We start from the raw sequence: 15,408 nt of genomic DNA, 5'->3' as shown, positions 1-15,408 counted from the left end.
TTCATTAGTTTTGACATAAAGCTTTTTCAAAAACTTTAGCAAAAGATACTGAAGTTATTTAGTTCATTTGTAAAAGCTTTAACACTAAATAAGCTGGAGTTTTTGTCCTACTAGTATTCAAAGCTTTAGTATAATAGTTCAACTTGCATCAATAAAGCCGCAATCAGCTTGTTGTTTGATATTCCATTCTTGGATCAATCTGAATTCATTGCAAATATAATAAATACAGACAATGAATTATAAATAGATGAAGAAAAGTTCTAAAACGCTGTTTCAACAAAAATGGCAGTCACTATGAGCAAATCAGCAGTAAAATATACTACAAATTAAAAAAAATAAAGAGTAGAAAAAAAAGGAGGAAGAAAAAAGCGCACATGTAGCAGGAAGAAGGAGGCGCCTGAAGTTGTAAAAATTAGGGTATAGGTTAAATAATTTTAAAAATATGGGTATAGGTTAAATGGGGGCGACCAAATAGGACGCCCTGTGCAATTTTTACTCAAAATTATGGTCTGCTTGGCCCAAACATCCGCTTTAACTAGACAAGTAAAAACAAGGAATAAGCTTAATATATGATCCACATCACATAGATAATTTGGCTAAACTGCCGAGGAAATGACCAGAGAATCCCTTTTTCTTTCATTCATCACCTCATATTGCCACTTTATAAGGTCCTGCATTTGAAATATCCCTTCCTTAATGAGTGTATATTGATACCCCAATTAGAACACAAACAATGAAAACAAAAAATATGCACAGAAATTGAAGAACCACAACCATAAAAGATGGTGTAATACTGTCCACTGTCCATCCAAAGGGCAAAAGTCAAGTACTATATAAGCAAGTGCCTGAAGATTTCATTGTAAATAGCACGTTGTCTACATATTGAGGTTTCACTGAAAGGGAGTTAAAAATAGTGGTTGGCCTGCATTGTGCCAGATCCGGAGCTTTAATCTAAATTAACGAAATTAATATCTAACCGCATTAGCATTCCCCGACTTGTTTGCTTTTACATAATTGTTGTACCTTCTTATTAAGGACTTCACCAAATGAAATATGCAGCCAGATAATCCTTCATTTCCTGCATGAAAGCAATGTTTCAGTGTCAAACTCGTCATCATCAAACACATGCAAATTTTTCCAAAATGAGTCAGCTGCTTATTGTTCTACGTGAGTGTGTTGACCCAAGAGGTTATCACTTGTTTTAAAATGAAATTCTGCGTTCCGAGGCTTTAAAAACCTCTTTTAGTAGCACCTCGATTTGCGTGCGAATCCGGGTGCGTAGCCGGAAAGCTTATATGTGAAAATCTGTGAAACAAATGATAAATTTTGACTATAAAATGAATTAATTTGACTTCGGTCAACGTTTTGGGTAAATGGACCCGAACCCGTGATTTGACGGTCCCGGAGGGTCCGTAGGAAAATATGGGACTTGGGCGTATGCCCGGAATCGAATTCCGAGGTCCCAAGCCCAAGAAATGAATTTTTAAAGAAAATTGTTTTCTGAAATTGTTTAAAGGATTTTGAAATGAATTTTGATTGGAACATATTGGTATCGGGCCCATATTTTCGTTCCGGCGCCCGGTACAGGTCTTATATGTGGTTTAAGAGAATTCTGTGAAATTTAGTAAGAAACGGAATCCGTTTGACGTGATTTGGACCTTAACTGCAAAATTTGATGTTTTAAGAAGTTTGAAATAATTCTTTAATTTTGAGATTTAATTCGAAGTTAATGATGTTATTTTGGCGATTTGATCGCACAGATAAGTTCATATGATGTTTTTGAGTTAGTACGTATGTTTGGTTTGGAGCCCCGAGGGCTCGGGTGAGTTTCGGATGTGTTTCGAAAGGTTTTAAACTCTTAAAAAGTTGCAGGTTTTCAGTTGCTGGTATTCTGGTATGTTCTTCTTCGCGTTCACGGGAGGACCCTCGCGAACGCGATGAGTTAATTGTGCTGAAGAAAAATTCCTTCTACGCGAACGCGAGACCCAGGCCGCGAACGCGAAGCTTGGGGGGGGGGGTCTACCCTTCACGAACGCGGGCCTGGTATCGCGAACGCGAAGGCTTGTGGCATGGTCAGGGGGAAGGGAAACTTATACCTACGCGAACGCGACCTCCTGGACAAGAACGCGACCTCCTGAACGCGAACGCGAAGGTTCGAGGAGTTACTTTTCCGCGAACGCTAGCCGTCTTCCGCGAACGCGAAAGTCTATCAGACCTAAATCATCGCGAACGCGATGAGCTTGTCGCGAACGCGATGACCAAATACGCCCAGTTATTTTAATAGTCCAGAAACAGAATGCATTACGGGATTTAACACATTTTTCACAAACTTCTTCTTCTCCACACCTCTTGGGCGATTTTTGAAGAACTTCACCATAACCTCTTGGGTAAGTAATCTTTGACTTATTTTCTTCCATTTTTTATCAACAACCACTAGATTTCTAGGCCTAAAACATGTGATCAAGGGTAGAAAATTAGGGATTTGGGTAGAGTTAGGGCTTTTTGATTATTTGGGAATTGGACCTTATTTTGGGGTCGGATTTCAAAACAAATTATATATTCGGGCTCGTGGGTGAATGGGTGATCGGGTGTTCCGAACCTCGTGGTTTGACCAAGAGGGCCCGGGGTCAATTTTTGAATTTTTGGGAAGAATGATTAGAAAGCTATAATTAAGTATTGGAATTAGATTGTTTAGCATTTATTGATGTTATGAAGTCGATTATGAATAGATACGATTGATTTGGAGCCAAATTCGAAAGGGAAAGCGGTGTTTGAGGCTTGAGTTGGCCGTGGAAGTTCGAGGTAAGTGTTTGGTCCAACCTTAGCTTGAGGGATTAGGAGTTGTGTCCTATTTGCTATTTGTTTCTTGTTGAATACGACGTATAGGCATGGTGACGAGTATCTATACGTTGGTGTCAAGCATGACCGTGAGTCTTATATTGTGATTTTCATGATTTCGTTGTGTTATTCATGCCTTTGGTGAAGATTTCTATTTGCTGTGTAAAGTTGTGGAAAGAATTATGACTTATGAACATTGAAGAGCGTTGGCTCCAGTTGTATAACGAATTGTGAAAGTATAAGTGATAATTGAAACTCTAGAGCATTGGCTCGAGTTGTGAAGGGAATTATGAAGTAAAAGTGAGAAAGAGAAGAGATCATTATGTTGCCCCTTGCCGGACTATTGTTGAGTTGTGGTTCCCTTGCATTGTGTTCTTAATTGATATTACGAATGCTTAGGTTGATGATTCTTTGTGTTGGGTAGGGATTATGGTTATAGCTGAGGTAGTTAAGTGTCGGAACAAGTTTGGTTATAGCGGAGGTAGTTAAGTATTGTAACAAGTTTGGTTATAACTGAGGTAGTTGGATGTTGTAGCAAGTTTGGTTATAGCTGTTTCTCCCTTGCCGGGACGTGATTACTTATGTTGTCGAATCCCTTGCCGGGATAGTGTAGACCTTATTGATCCCTTGTCGGGACTCTTGTTATGATTGTTGTTACTATTATGTGGATCGGGTTGCACGCTGCAACAATATTATATGTGGATCGGGTTGCACGCCGCAACAATATTATATATGGATCGGGTTGTACGCCGCAATAATATTATATGTGGATCGGGTTGCGCGCTGCAATAATATTATATGTGGATCGGGTTGCACGCCGCAACAATGATATATGTGGATCGGGTTGCATGCCGCAACAGTGTTGTTATATATATTGGGATCGGGTTGTGCGCCGCAACAATTATTGATACAAGTGTGTTTAGTTTGGATATTAGTTTCTTTTGTTTGCTGTGAATCCTAAGCTGCCCCTAGACTGTTACTCTGGATTTACTGTTAATACTGGTATACCCCCGCAGCATGTTTCCCCCTCCCATCTTTACTTGCTTATACCTGCTTTACTTTCCGCTATATATTATATAACTGCACAGGTTTATTTGGTAGTCTGGTCCTAGCCTCGTCACTACTTCGCCGAGGTTAGGCTAGGCACTTACCAGCACATGGGGTCGGTTGTGCTGATACTACACTCTGCACTCTTTTGTGCAGACCCAAGTATTGTAGACTTCGGACCGCGGTGAGATTGCTAAATGTTATTTCTTCGTAATTGTTAAAGAGAATAAAATTGGTAAAAAGGTAGATGGTTCAATCACGACTCCCGAGGTGGGAAATCCGGGTCGTGACAGTGAGCACAAAGTACTTTATCGCGCGTCTTTCTTTTAACAATGGTAGAGAGCAGTCTTGTATCTTATCCAGCAAAAGTGATATAGCATTTACTTGGGTATTGTAACGTTAATATCAATGTGTCTCATGTATAGCATAAAGGAACGACAAGAGGGGGTTGCTCTGATGGTCAGCACCCTCCCACCTACAACCTCAAGGTTGTGGGTTCGAGTCACCAAAGGAACAATAGCTCCAACAAAAGGGGATCAAAAGGAAATCAAAAGCATAAAGGAGCTAGTAAAGATTAAAAAGCATAAAGGAGCTAGTAAAGACTAACCAGAGAACAGGGTAACTATCCATAAGGTAAACACCATGATTACTCGACTGTTGAAAGGAAGGACTGAATTCCGAAAACAATGAAAAGAGATCCACCCGCAAGTGCCACCTACATCACGTAACAACTTTGTTCTCATGAAAATGGACAAATGGAACATAAGGGTAAAATTGAGCAGGAGTAAACTAAATCACTTACTATTCTTTCAGATATTGAAGTTGCAAGGCCTTTCCCTCCTAAGACAGCAGCTGTAGTACATAAAGCTTGTCCCCTGAGAAAGGTCAACTACATCACAAAACTGTGCATCTGACCAATTTTCGACCTCAATTATGTCCTTAATGTGTTGAGAGAGCTACAACTGATGTGTTTCTCTTTTACAATTTTTTTTTCTTTTGACAAATATAAATACTAATTAGCAGAGAGATTTATTGGCATCTTTTTCTGACTTCAGGAGCGACATAGGAGCCGCGAAGCAATATCAGAATGACATTTATAGCTGGGAACATAAGAAGATAACACAAGGCTTTATGTTAAGGAGTAACCTACAAGATTCCGCCAAGAACAACTCCTAGTGGATTCTCATCCGCAGCCAAACCAATGGTAGCAAGCTGAGAAATTGTTACACAACATTAGGAGCTACCTCAGCAGATTAAACGCTACTTTACATGATGTGTAGTAGCATACCTGGCTCTTGTCACCCCATTCACCAAAGAAGGTAATTGAAAAAGCCTGCAAAATTAGAGCAATATATGTTATTGATTATTAATGGTGACCTTCAAAAGAAAAATTCTGGTAGCTATTACACAGAGATTAACCTTCAGAAAGATGGGTGAGAAGAATTGAGTGAGAAGAGGCCGCCTCTGCTTCTTTAACTCGTCAGAATCCTAGCAAAACATAACATTGTTAAAGCTATTAAGAACGGTAATTGTCCCTTGTACATTTTGCAGCAAGCTTACAACTGTTCTAATCAGAACTAGGAAATTCGAAAAATAAGAATCTGATAGCAGACAGCCCGGAGATAGAAATACGTCTTTGATAAGCTGAGATCTTCGCTTAAGACATATTTATTGATCTAATTCTTGAATATGGGACTTGTATATGGACAGTTCTCAGATATTCAACAAATTAGCAGATCAAATGGAGCTGACTTAAGAAACTAATAAGCGAATTAAGCTCTCCAGAGACCAGCCTCTACTTGCTTAGAGCATGGTTTGTAAGTAACAAAAAAGCAAAATGGAACAATCTCTGAGAGTGTCGGAGCACTGGCAGTGTCAACCTTAAGTTGAGCATGTTTCCCGTATATAGTATAATATGACTCAGGTGAGAAATGTAGAGGAACATAATACATGCAAAAGAAAGCCTCAAAGGGAAGAATATATTCTCAAAAATTGGAAACAAGGAAAAGAAGTAACCAAAACCAAATAGGCAGTGAGTACATAAACACGATCCTTCATCCAAACTGAAATCTGTAAAATAGTGACTAAATAAGGAGGACTATTAAGAGGTAGTACGTGACACAAAGGTCTAGAAATTGGAACCCAGGATGGACAAATTAGAGCAAGTTGGAGAATGTAAGCTTGGTCTCTTTAAAAAACGAAAGAAAGAAAAAGAGCTAACTTGTGCTCTTTTTGAGTTAGCATAAATTATCAGCATGGAATGAAGCTGGCAAATGGTGTTGAATGTTTTTTTTCTTGGCAGAAAATTCAGAAGCAATGGTGTTTGTATACATTCATCAACGAAGGAAGGTAACCTTGTATACGTGTTTTTGCTTTTTATAAAGTTTTTCTCTTTTTTCTGTGTGTTGATCTCAATAAGGTATTTTGTTCAAGATTTCTGGGAAATGCTAAAAACAACTATTCTTGTTGTCAGCCAATAAGATTTATCAGTGTACTTATTGAAGAGGAAGAAAAACAAAAGAACTGCCATCTCAAACAGAGAGATGCTAGAGGAACAACATTCATAACTGAAAAACAAATCTTGATTACTGTAACCACTCAGTAGCATTTGCATAAGGCAATAAGATACTTACTCTCTCCGTTTGACTGGGTACGGAGATTAAGGAAAAAAGAAATATTCTTGACACATGAGGTTTAAAACAAGCCAAAGGTATTTGTGTGGCTATAAATCATCTCATCAAAGATAAAATGAGAAGTTTAAAATTAAATTATTTCTAGTTATAGAAAGGTGTCATTCTCTTTGGGGCAGAGAAAATGTGCCAGATAAAATGGGACAGAGGGAGCATAAGTTGCTGCTACAAGACTTGGAGGAAGAGGTTGGTACTTTTCTTCTCTTAAACAGATTTGTTATTTTCATCGATCCTTTTTTTTTTTTTTGCCCTATGTCCAGGGGAGGCAGGAAGAAGGAGGCTGTTGGACATAGATATTGTTAATTTACTTCTCTTAACAGATTTGCCCTTTTTATCATTTTTAGGCCCTATGTCCAGAGGAGGCAGGATCTGGGTAGTTGGAGAAATCCAAAATTATTTTTAAAAAAAGATATGCAATGTACACTATGAGCAGGAATGCTACCTTATTCTTCTCCTTGGTTGCTCCACCATTAGCTTTTATATCCGCATCCTACTTGCACCATAAAAGTTAAAATAAGAAAAGCTAAAATTCATGTATGGCAAGAGGTGATTCGAAAAACACAGACCAGCTCTGCTTCAACTTCAGCCAGTTCCTCAGATTCCCTGTGGATGAAATTAGAATTAGACTAATGGAAAAGCAATTGAAGCATAGAAGGGATACAGAGATTAGAGATTTACAGAAGTAGTATAATCAGAAGCAAGCAGGAACCAAATGATTACCCATCATGGAATGCATCCCACAAAGACCATACTCCAAATCCCAAGAACAACAATGTTGTAATATGATGGGTCCATTTGCGGGAGACCTGTGGGGAGTATATATAAACTTTATTCGTGCAAATAAAACAAATACAATTTAGAGCAGATTACATAGTGCTTGATACCTAAGCACGTGAAATTGAATTGGAAATATTATGATAGGCTAATCATAATGATAGTGAACTTGAATAAACTAGAAATAACTGTTCCTCATCTGATTTACTCCAACTGCACCCCATACACATCTAATCCATGACAAGAACCGCTATTTATGAGAAACCAATATAGATAACGGATGCACAAGATGACTTACTACCGGTGTGACCTACAGGTCACGGGTTCAAGCCGTGGAAGCAGTCATTAATGCTTGCATTAGGGTAAGCTGTCTACACTATACCTCTTGGGGTGCGGCCCTTCCTCGTATCTTTTGCCTTTAAGATGACTTACTACAAGTTTTAAAATGATACAGCTTCATTATAATATACAGCACATGCTATTTTATTATAGGTGCAAACAGCCTATCACAATAAGCAAATATTTAGCAAGTGGAGTTTGTCGATGGCAAAAAAAAAAAAAAAAAGATAACTTTTAAAGTTGCTCAGAACTGATCACTAGCTAACAGTGAGGCACAGACCTTGAGATTAAGCACACAGCAATGTCTTTGTTATTGGACATAACGTCTCAATTACCGGAACAAACTAGGATGTCTAACCATTTCATATAAGAATGGGGGAAATGTATATTTCCAGTTATGGTTATGACTTTACATCAAATAAAATAGACAAAAAAAAAATACAAAATCAGAACACTTACTCAAAAAAAAAAATTAAGATTAGAACGTTGTTACTCAAAATTGCAACTAAATGGAACTCACCAAATTGGGAGCAGCCCAACCAACAACAGCAGACAGAATGGTCATTACCTAGAGCGACCAACAATTTTCAGGAAATTGTTATTGCCCACAATATAAAGAAGAGAATTTCAAATAGATGGAACAAATACTGATAGAAGGGTGCAAAAAGTCTTACAATTAAAGCTCCAAGGCACCCTGACAAGACGAGTCTCCTTGGGTGACGCATTGCCAAGATCTTGAAATTTAAATTTGTCAAAACAATAAGGTAAATATTAGAGAATATTCTGAATAACCTGACTAAAAAAAGAGAACATTCTGAATAACAGAAACAACAAAGGTGCTGAAAATGAGGACATGAGAATAAATGAGAACATCACAAAAACCTTTTAGTTAACAAAGAAGCAGCTAAAGAGTTAGATGTCAAAAATAGTTTCCAAAAAAAGGTAATAATCTGAAAGTTCACCCATATGGAACTCAACCTATTGCAAGAAAAGTGTTGGACCGCAAGTTAAGTCTCACAATTAATAGCACTAATTTGTTATAGAGTCTTTCTATTAAAAGATATAGAAGCAATGCAAGTGGGCTATACATACTGAAAGTGTGATACTATGGGTTTCATCAGTACTGGTAGAGGTTTTAATTTCTAATTAATTTTTTTGATAGGTTGGTTTAATTCTACATAATAATTTTTGGTTTATTTTTGCATAGGTCAAGTAGGCAATGATATGGTCTTCTCTCTAAGGTAAACACTGGTTTTGGCGAGAACCTATACTAATTAATGAAGTCCACAGCAAGCTAAAGAGTAAGACATTTTGGTATTCAACAATCACATAGAATTGAATGAAGGGAAAAACTAAGTAGGAATGAAAGAGTAGCTTCCGCTGACATAAGAAAGCAATGAACTAGGCAGACTTTTTAGGAGGGTGTGATGGACAGGGAGGAGGCAAATAAAGAAGAATATCTTCTTCCTTTTTGCATTTGTTCTTCTGAAGTGGAACTACTTTTTCCAGTAAATAATTATTAGTGACAAACTATTAAAAACTGGGAGAAGAGTAACACAGAAGATTAGAATTTATCCTCAGTCCACTGTATTGTTCATGATTCTAGTGCCATCAACTCTAAGAATCTAAGATTCCCAAATACAAGTAAAGATAACAAGGAGTACTTGCTAATTCAGAAACAAGTTCAAAAGGAATGAATGAAAGGGTAGATTAAACAAGAAAAAAAATACGAAACAAAGAAATCAACAGGAGCTACTCATAGAAGAGCATAAAAAGTTCTAACTTTACGAAGTGTTAACAATTCACTTGAATATTAGGTGAGCCGAGCAGTTGAAGCAACTTATTACTAACTTCGAAATCTCAGAATCCAAAAAAGCAGCAGCTCAATCAAGCTTTCTAATTAGTTTGTGCTTAAATATTATCGTGGTCCCAAAAAAAGCTTTACTTTCTGGCAAATAAGAACTCCATGATTTACTTACAAATAAAACAAAATAAGAACCCCATGATTCGCCTTGCATAGATCAAAACCTCAAACTGTTTTACTCAGCTAACTCAATCTTTCTTTTTTTTTATGATGGGACCAAAGCTTGACTATTCCGCTGCTACCTCCGACAAACACAAGTACCACGTAAGTCCATTTAAGTTCACTTTTGAGCTCCCAGCTTCCATTCACAATCCAATACATTTTCAAATACACATATCAATCAATTAATCCTCAATCTCAAACTAGTTGAATCAGCAATTATGAATCCTTTATTAACAGTAGCGGACATAGCTTAGTAGCTAACATTATTTTTGACATGAAACATGAATATATATGTGAAAAAACATTAAAATTTTAATACATATTATTTTCTGAACCCGTTATTTTAAAAGTACAAGAAATTACCAATCAAGTTCAAATCATGGATCCGTCCTAATATATATCCACTCCATTCGACCAAATTTTATTCAAAGTACTTATAATTTATTAGTCTTTTATGACAAATTATAATTCACTAGCGCAACTTTGGAATAAATTACAGCTAACAGTCAAAACCAAACAGAACTCCATAGAATTAATTAATTAATTGCAATTAAATCTACAATAAACTCACCGCAGCGGCGAAGAACGTCTTGTCTCCGATCTCAGACAGTACTGTCATCGCCAAAGACTTCGTAAAACCCTGGTCAAAATTTAAAAAAAAAAAAAAAAACACAAAAAAGAAACAAAATCAAATTGATTTAATCAAAAGCTTATATCTAAATGCAAATATACAAAGGCGAAAGGAGAAGAACTAATTACCTGCGCCACTGAAAGAGTACTCATCTTCTCAATTGCTCCTCGAAGTAAAGCTTGAGAGAGCAATTTGTGTGTGTGTGTTGCGAGTATATATTATGGTGGAGAGGAGAGTGAAGAGGGGAGATCGAGTTGTTTAGCTCTGTGAGTTGACAAATGCCGTGTACGACAGTGTACGTTTATGTGAAAGGCAAGGCGCGTGGTATTGGTGTTTTTGAGAAAGGGGTTTTGAAGGGATGTGTGACACTGACACGCGAGATAAATCCATTTGATTGGGTGAAGCCGAAAAGATGAAGTGTCCACGCGCGAATAAATCACGTGAAATTATCTACTCGCTTTGTGTCCTATTTTATGTGAGGTTATTTAACTAGGCACAAAATTTAAGGAAAAAATATTTTTAAAATTATAATTTAAAATGAGCTATTGACATTAGTTTCTAAAGACACTTATTTTAGAGAACTGAGATGTCCGACTAAAATTTTTAGAAAAAAATTAGTGCTTTTGAGCAATGAAAAAAATATTTTTTCTTTAAAATTACTTTTGAAAAGCGTTGCCAAGTATGAATCATTACTTTAATATTAACAAAGTGTCTCAAATTAAGGGCCCGTTAAGCCATAAAAAAATTACCTTCTTTGAATTTTTTCTTACTTTTTTTTTCAAATCAGTGTTTGGCCATGAAATTCTCAATTTTTACTTAAAATAAATTTTAAAATTTTCGAAAATTTGAAAAAAAATCCAAAAAACTATTTTTAAAACTTTTTATTTTTGATCACTCGTAAAAATTCAAAAACATCGTAAAATTGTATTCATGTCCAAACACAACTCTGATTTATAAATATCATTTTCATTTATTTATTTTTTTGAATTTTTTCCGAAATTTTACAATTCTTATGTCCAAACGCCCACTAATAGTCAAACACAAAATTTGAAAAGTGTTATGATAAAAATCAAAATATGTTGGATGTCTACTCTTCCTCCATGATCTTTCTCTCAAATGGTTAATGACATATTCAATGACATATTTTCTATGTTCAATGACATATTCCATGACATATTTTCTTCACTTTTCATGCCTATATAAAGGCCTTGTAATAGATAGGAAAATACACACAATTGAAGAAGAAAATTTCTTCCTTTCTCTCTATCTCTTTCTTGTTCATGTTTTACTAAATTGTCTTTATTTCTTGTTCATGTTTTACTAAATTGTTTTTATTTCATAACACGTTATCAGCACGAGTCTCTAACCAATTGTATATATATATATCTACAAAAAAATTCCTACATCCGGAAAGATTACAATTAGAAGCTATACATATCATCATATGGTTAAATGTAAAGAGAAATTACATATGGTAAGTAATGAAATGTAAGAAGGTATGATTATCCTATACTTGTCATTCCTCTAAAATCTCATATGCACACAACTTCATACTACACCTATATTACATAAGCACATATTAATATTACATCTTTTATATCGCATGAATGGAATAAAATTTTCGAAGTTCTATATGTGAAAATCATAGTAGCAGTTAATTGTTGATATGATGCATGTCATGGTAACCAAGGATATTTTATATAAATTGTCTTATGCATATTTGTGTGTTAACTATCTTCAATCTGTCCTGCCGCTTTTAACATTTTCTTTTACTTGGATGAATATTTTTTTTTCCTTTTGGATTTTTACACTTGCATATAGTACAAAAAAAAGAATAAAAAAATGGTCATACTGATTAAAAGCATAAATCACCTTGAAGAAAACAAAAAATACTTCACATCTTTATTTAGGTTGATTAATTACTTCTTTGAAATTTGGAAAACAAACCAGCTATTGAGAAAGTATACTTCATAATTTATGGTCGTATCATTTGAAAGCAAACAATGATTAGTATGACTACTAGAAGAGGTATTTTTGAGTATCCATGACCTACTTGATGCTTGCTACTGACTTACCATTTTTAAGTATTTTATATGAATGATGCACAAGCTACAACTGGTAAGTTGTTACCTATAATGTCACTTTTCAGGTAATATAAATACTGAATTTATGTATTAGTATTATATGTGTGTTGTTACCTATATGGTGTACTTTTGATAAATTTATTCACTAATTGCTTGGTTGAATTGAGTGAAGGAAAGTCATGGCGTTAATTCAAATCCAATAGGTAGGATATACCCCGAAAAACAACAATATTTTTTAGAGAGACTCAATAAATATTATGACAATGATTTTATGATCCTTTTAAACTCTAATAGAATTTAGAAGAAATATTCTAACTACAAACGGTTGTATTTCATATAGATGCTACAAATAATTAATAAAGCTTTACGCTGATTTGAGATTTATACACTTATTTAAGAAAGCAAATTTGATTTGCTAAGTTGCAAATTAGTTGTGTATAACTTTTTTTGGCATGTGATTGAAATTAAGGCTTGAGAATTAATCTCAATATTGTTTAGCCTATTATGCCATTAATTGAGGAATAGACATCGGGATCAAGTCCTGATGCTCCATAATGATAAGAGTTGGGTTTGAGTCCCAATTTATTATGGCCTACCATGCCTTTATATTGGTAAGACATTGGGTTTGAGTCCCAATGTACCATATTGATGATATAATGATGATTAAAGAAAAATAATATATTTTTCATGAAAAGGCATGAAAATTGTCCCACTTGATTTGCTCCATTCTTGAAGTGAATGTGATAACAATGCATAATAAGTTTCAATGAACACAAGTGGTTGAACAATGAACGTGGGCGTTCCAAATATCAAAATAATAATAATCATCACTATGATTATAAAAGGAGAACAATAAGGGTTCTCAAAATAGTCCTTCAAAATGTGAAAGCAATGCTTACCATCAAATTGGTATGAAAATAATAAAGCACGTCGCTGATTATGATCCATTTCTTGAAGAGAATATGACTTATGATAAGCATTGAGAATGCAAACCCATTCCTAAAGTTGAATGTGGCAATATGTGATAAAAGTAAATGAATAAAGACATGCAATTCATGATTATATGAATACCACAAAACTCACCTCTAAGGGAGGTTTGAGTAAAATAAAGAGAATAAATATTATTGTGTGGTTACATGAATATGTCATTGGTCGTGTACATGTGATATGCCAAATATTATTTTGTCATGCCTTATAAAAGTTATTAAAGGCAAAATTAAAGCAAGAAATGATTTTGCTTATGATGATTTTGACCATGATAATTTATTATGATATAATTTTCTCCGTAAAGGAGACATTTACCATATGAATGGTATGATAAAAGATCTTGTAGTACAAAAGTTGTTAAACTCCGAAAAAACTAATTTGTTACTACCCCGATGAATAAACTTATTCATGACATTGATATTGTAAAATCTCAAAAGAAACTTTTTGAGTTTCAAATATATAAGTCAAAGTGATTGGCATATTGAGACTATAAATGAAAGGAAGATTGAATATCTTCATATTTCTATAATCATATCGGGTAAATATGAAAGGTTACCCGATCTTCTTTCTATTTGTACTACACAAATATAAGCATAATGCTAGAATCATATGCCACAAGTAAACTAGAGATTTACTAAAATAAATATTAATTGGCATGACCGATTGACCATATCGATTCAATTATGATGCGAAAAATTAATTAAGAATTACATTGACACATATTGAAGAATAGAAGATTCTTCAAGAATTCTCTTGTGCTGCTTATTCTCATGATATACCAGTTAAAGGTTGGGATTGAATCCTTTGATTTCTGGAAGGAATAAAAGGTGATATATATATGGGCTCAGTCACCTGTCATGTGGACCGTTTACTATTATATGATTTTAATAGATGCATCTATTTTATAGTCACATGTGCATTTGTTATCAACTTGCAGTTTGGTTTTTGCAAGATTCCTTGCTCAAATTATTAGAGCACAATTCCAGAATATAAATTATGATGATTTATCTTAATAATACTGGTTTAAATCCAAGTTGGTTTAGTAGAAATTGTATGCCTCCAATTATAGCTAAATCATTGGTTATGAGAACATAACTCCCAAAAATGAAATTTGGCATGAGATTTATTATTTAATATACAACAGCACATGTACGCATCTAGCCAAGTTATAAAAATTTTCCCTATCACAATCGGTTCAGGGTCAGGAACCAAATAATTTCTATATAGAAATATGGATGTGCTATATGATTTAATTATGCTACCAAAATGCACAAAGATGAGTTCCCAAAGATGGATGGGAAATGTGTTGGTGATTCCAACATTAGGGGGAGAAAATGGGCAGCTGAGAAAGTGATACGTGAAATGAATTATTATGAATACATATAGATCCTCGTACAAGAAAATATAAACTTGAAGTTCAAGTGATAATTCATTTACAAATTATTGCCAGACGCATTTGCTGACCCAAAGCTAAATGTCATATTTTAGCTGCTAATGCTCCAAATAGAATAAAGTCCATGAAGGACAGAGTCTATGGCACGCATGAAGTGTAACAGACCAATCGGTTCCAAAGATAAAACTCCTTGAAGAAGGAGAGAGGCAAATATTCAAAATGGTCATAATAAGGAGGCAAGTACCCTAGAAGAGCACCACGACAAAACATTTCATAAGACTTCATGGGAGAGGCTCAGGTACCTGAAAATAATGAAATAAAGAGATCTCAATAAGTTATGTCTTTATTGGGTAATAATGGAACCGACATAAAATGATTGTCGACTATATTGTTAATATAATGTAGCGCTCAATATGATTAATATTGACGAGGATCTTGAGATCAAATCTGTCATGAAATTTGGACGGATAAAAGATTGGCCAAATAAAAAATACGCAATGAAATTTACTTCACTTGAAAAATGTGAAGTTGGACGGATAGTCCAACACCTAAAAGTATAAAGTCAATTGAGGTATAAATGTGTTCTTGTGCGAAAGGTT

At 34.9% G+C, this 15,408-nt stretch overlaps 1 protein-coding gene across 2 annotated transcripts; it reads right to left on the bottom strand.

Annotated features, from left to right (window-relative positions):
- Window positions 1–403: 403 nt before the first annotated feature.
- LOC107808236 (GDT1-like protein 4) lies at window positions 404–10,631 on the bottom strand. 2 transcript variants are annotated; one of them, XR_001653094.2, is made up of 14 exons: window positions 10,474–10,631; window positions 10,286–10,354; window positions 8,363–8,422; window positions 8,209–8,256; window positions 7,296–7,381; window positions 7,142–7,178; window positions 7,018–7,065; window positions 5,305–5,373; window positions 5,174–5,218; window positions 5,036–5,097; window positions 4,688–4,760; window positions 4,493–4,600; window positions 1,024–1,078; window positions 404–671 (listed from the first exon to the last, which is right to left on the bottom strand). XR_001653094.2 is itself a non-coding variant. In XM_016632743.2 (13 exons), exons 1-12 carry the CDS (start codon window positions 10,495–10,497, stop codon window positions 4,532–4,534), a joined length of 690 nt encoding a protein of 229 aa, XP_016488229.1. In that variant the 5' UTR covers window positions 10,498–10,631; the 3' UTR covers window positions 808–1,078; window positions 4,493–4,531. The 2 variants fall into 2 exon arrangements, 1 of the variants encoding a protein (XP_016488229.1); XM_016632743.2 differs by lacking the exon at window positions 404–671 and having other exon boundaries at window positions 808–1,078.
- Window positions 10,632–15,408: the final 4,777 nt, after the last annotated feature.

The sequence above is a fragment of the Nicotiana tabacum genome, chromosome 20 (assembly GCF_000715075.1).
Source record: "Nicotiana tabacum cultivar K326 chromosome 20, ASM71507v2, whole genome shotgun sequence".
Classification (NCBI taxonomy): Eukaryota; Viridiplantae; Streptophyta; class Magnoliopsida; order Solanales; family Solanaceae; genus Nicotiana; species Nicotiana tabacum.
The sequence above is the reverse complement of the archived record's forward strand: the minus strand, read 5'-3'. Positions and strand labels throughout refer to the sequence as shown.

What these genes read in the sequence shown, in the direction of transcription:
- LOC107808236 (XM_016632743.2), bottom strand. Translation starts at nt 10,497, where the DNA reads ATGAGTACTCTTTCAGTGGCGCAG. An exon ending in GTTGGGCTGCTCCCAATTTG is followed by an intron (nt 7,382 to 8,208) that starts GTGAGTTCCATT and finishes TACTCCCCACAG; the next exon opens with GTCTCCCGCAAATGGACCCA. An exon ending in CTTCAATATCTGAAAGAATA is followed by an intron (nt 4,601 to 4,687) that starts GTAAGTGATTTA and finishes TACGTGATGTAG; the next exon opens with GTGGCACTTGCGGGTGGATC.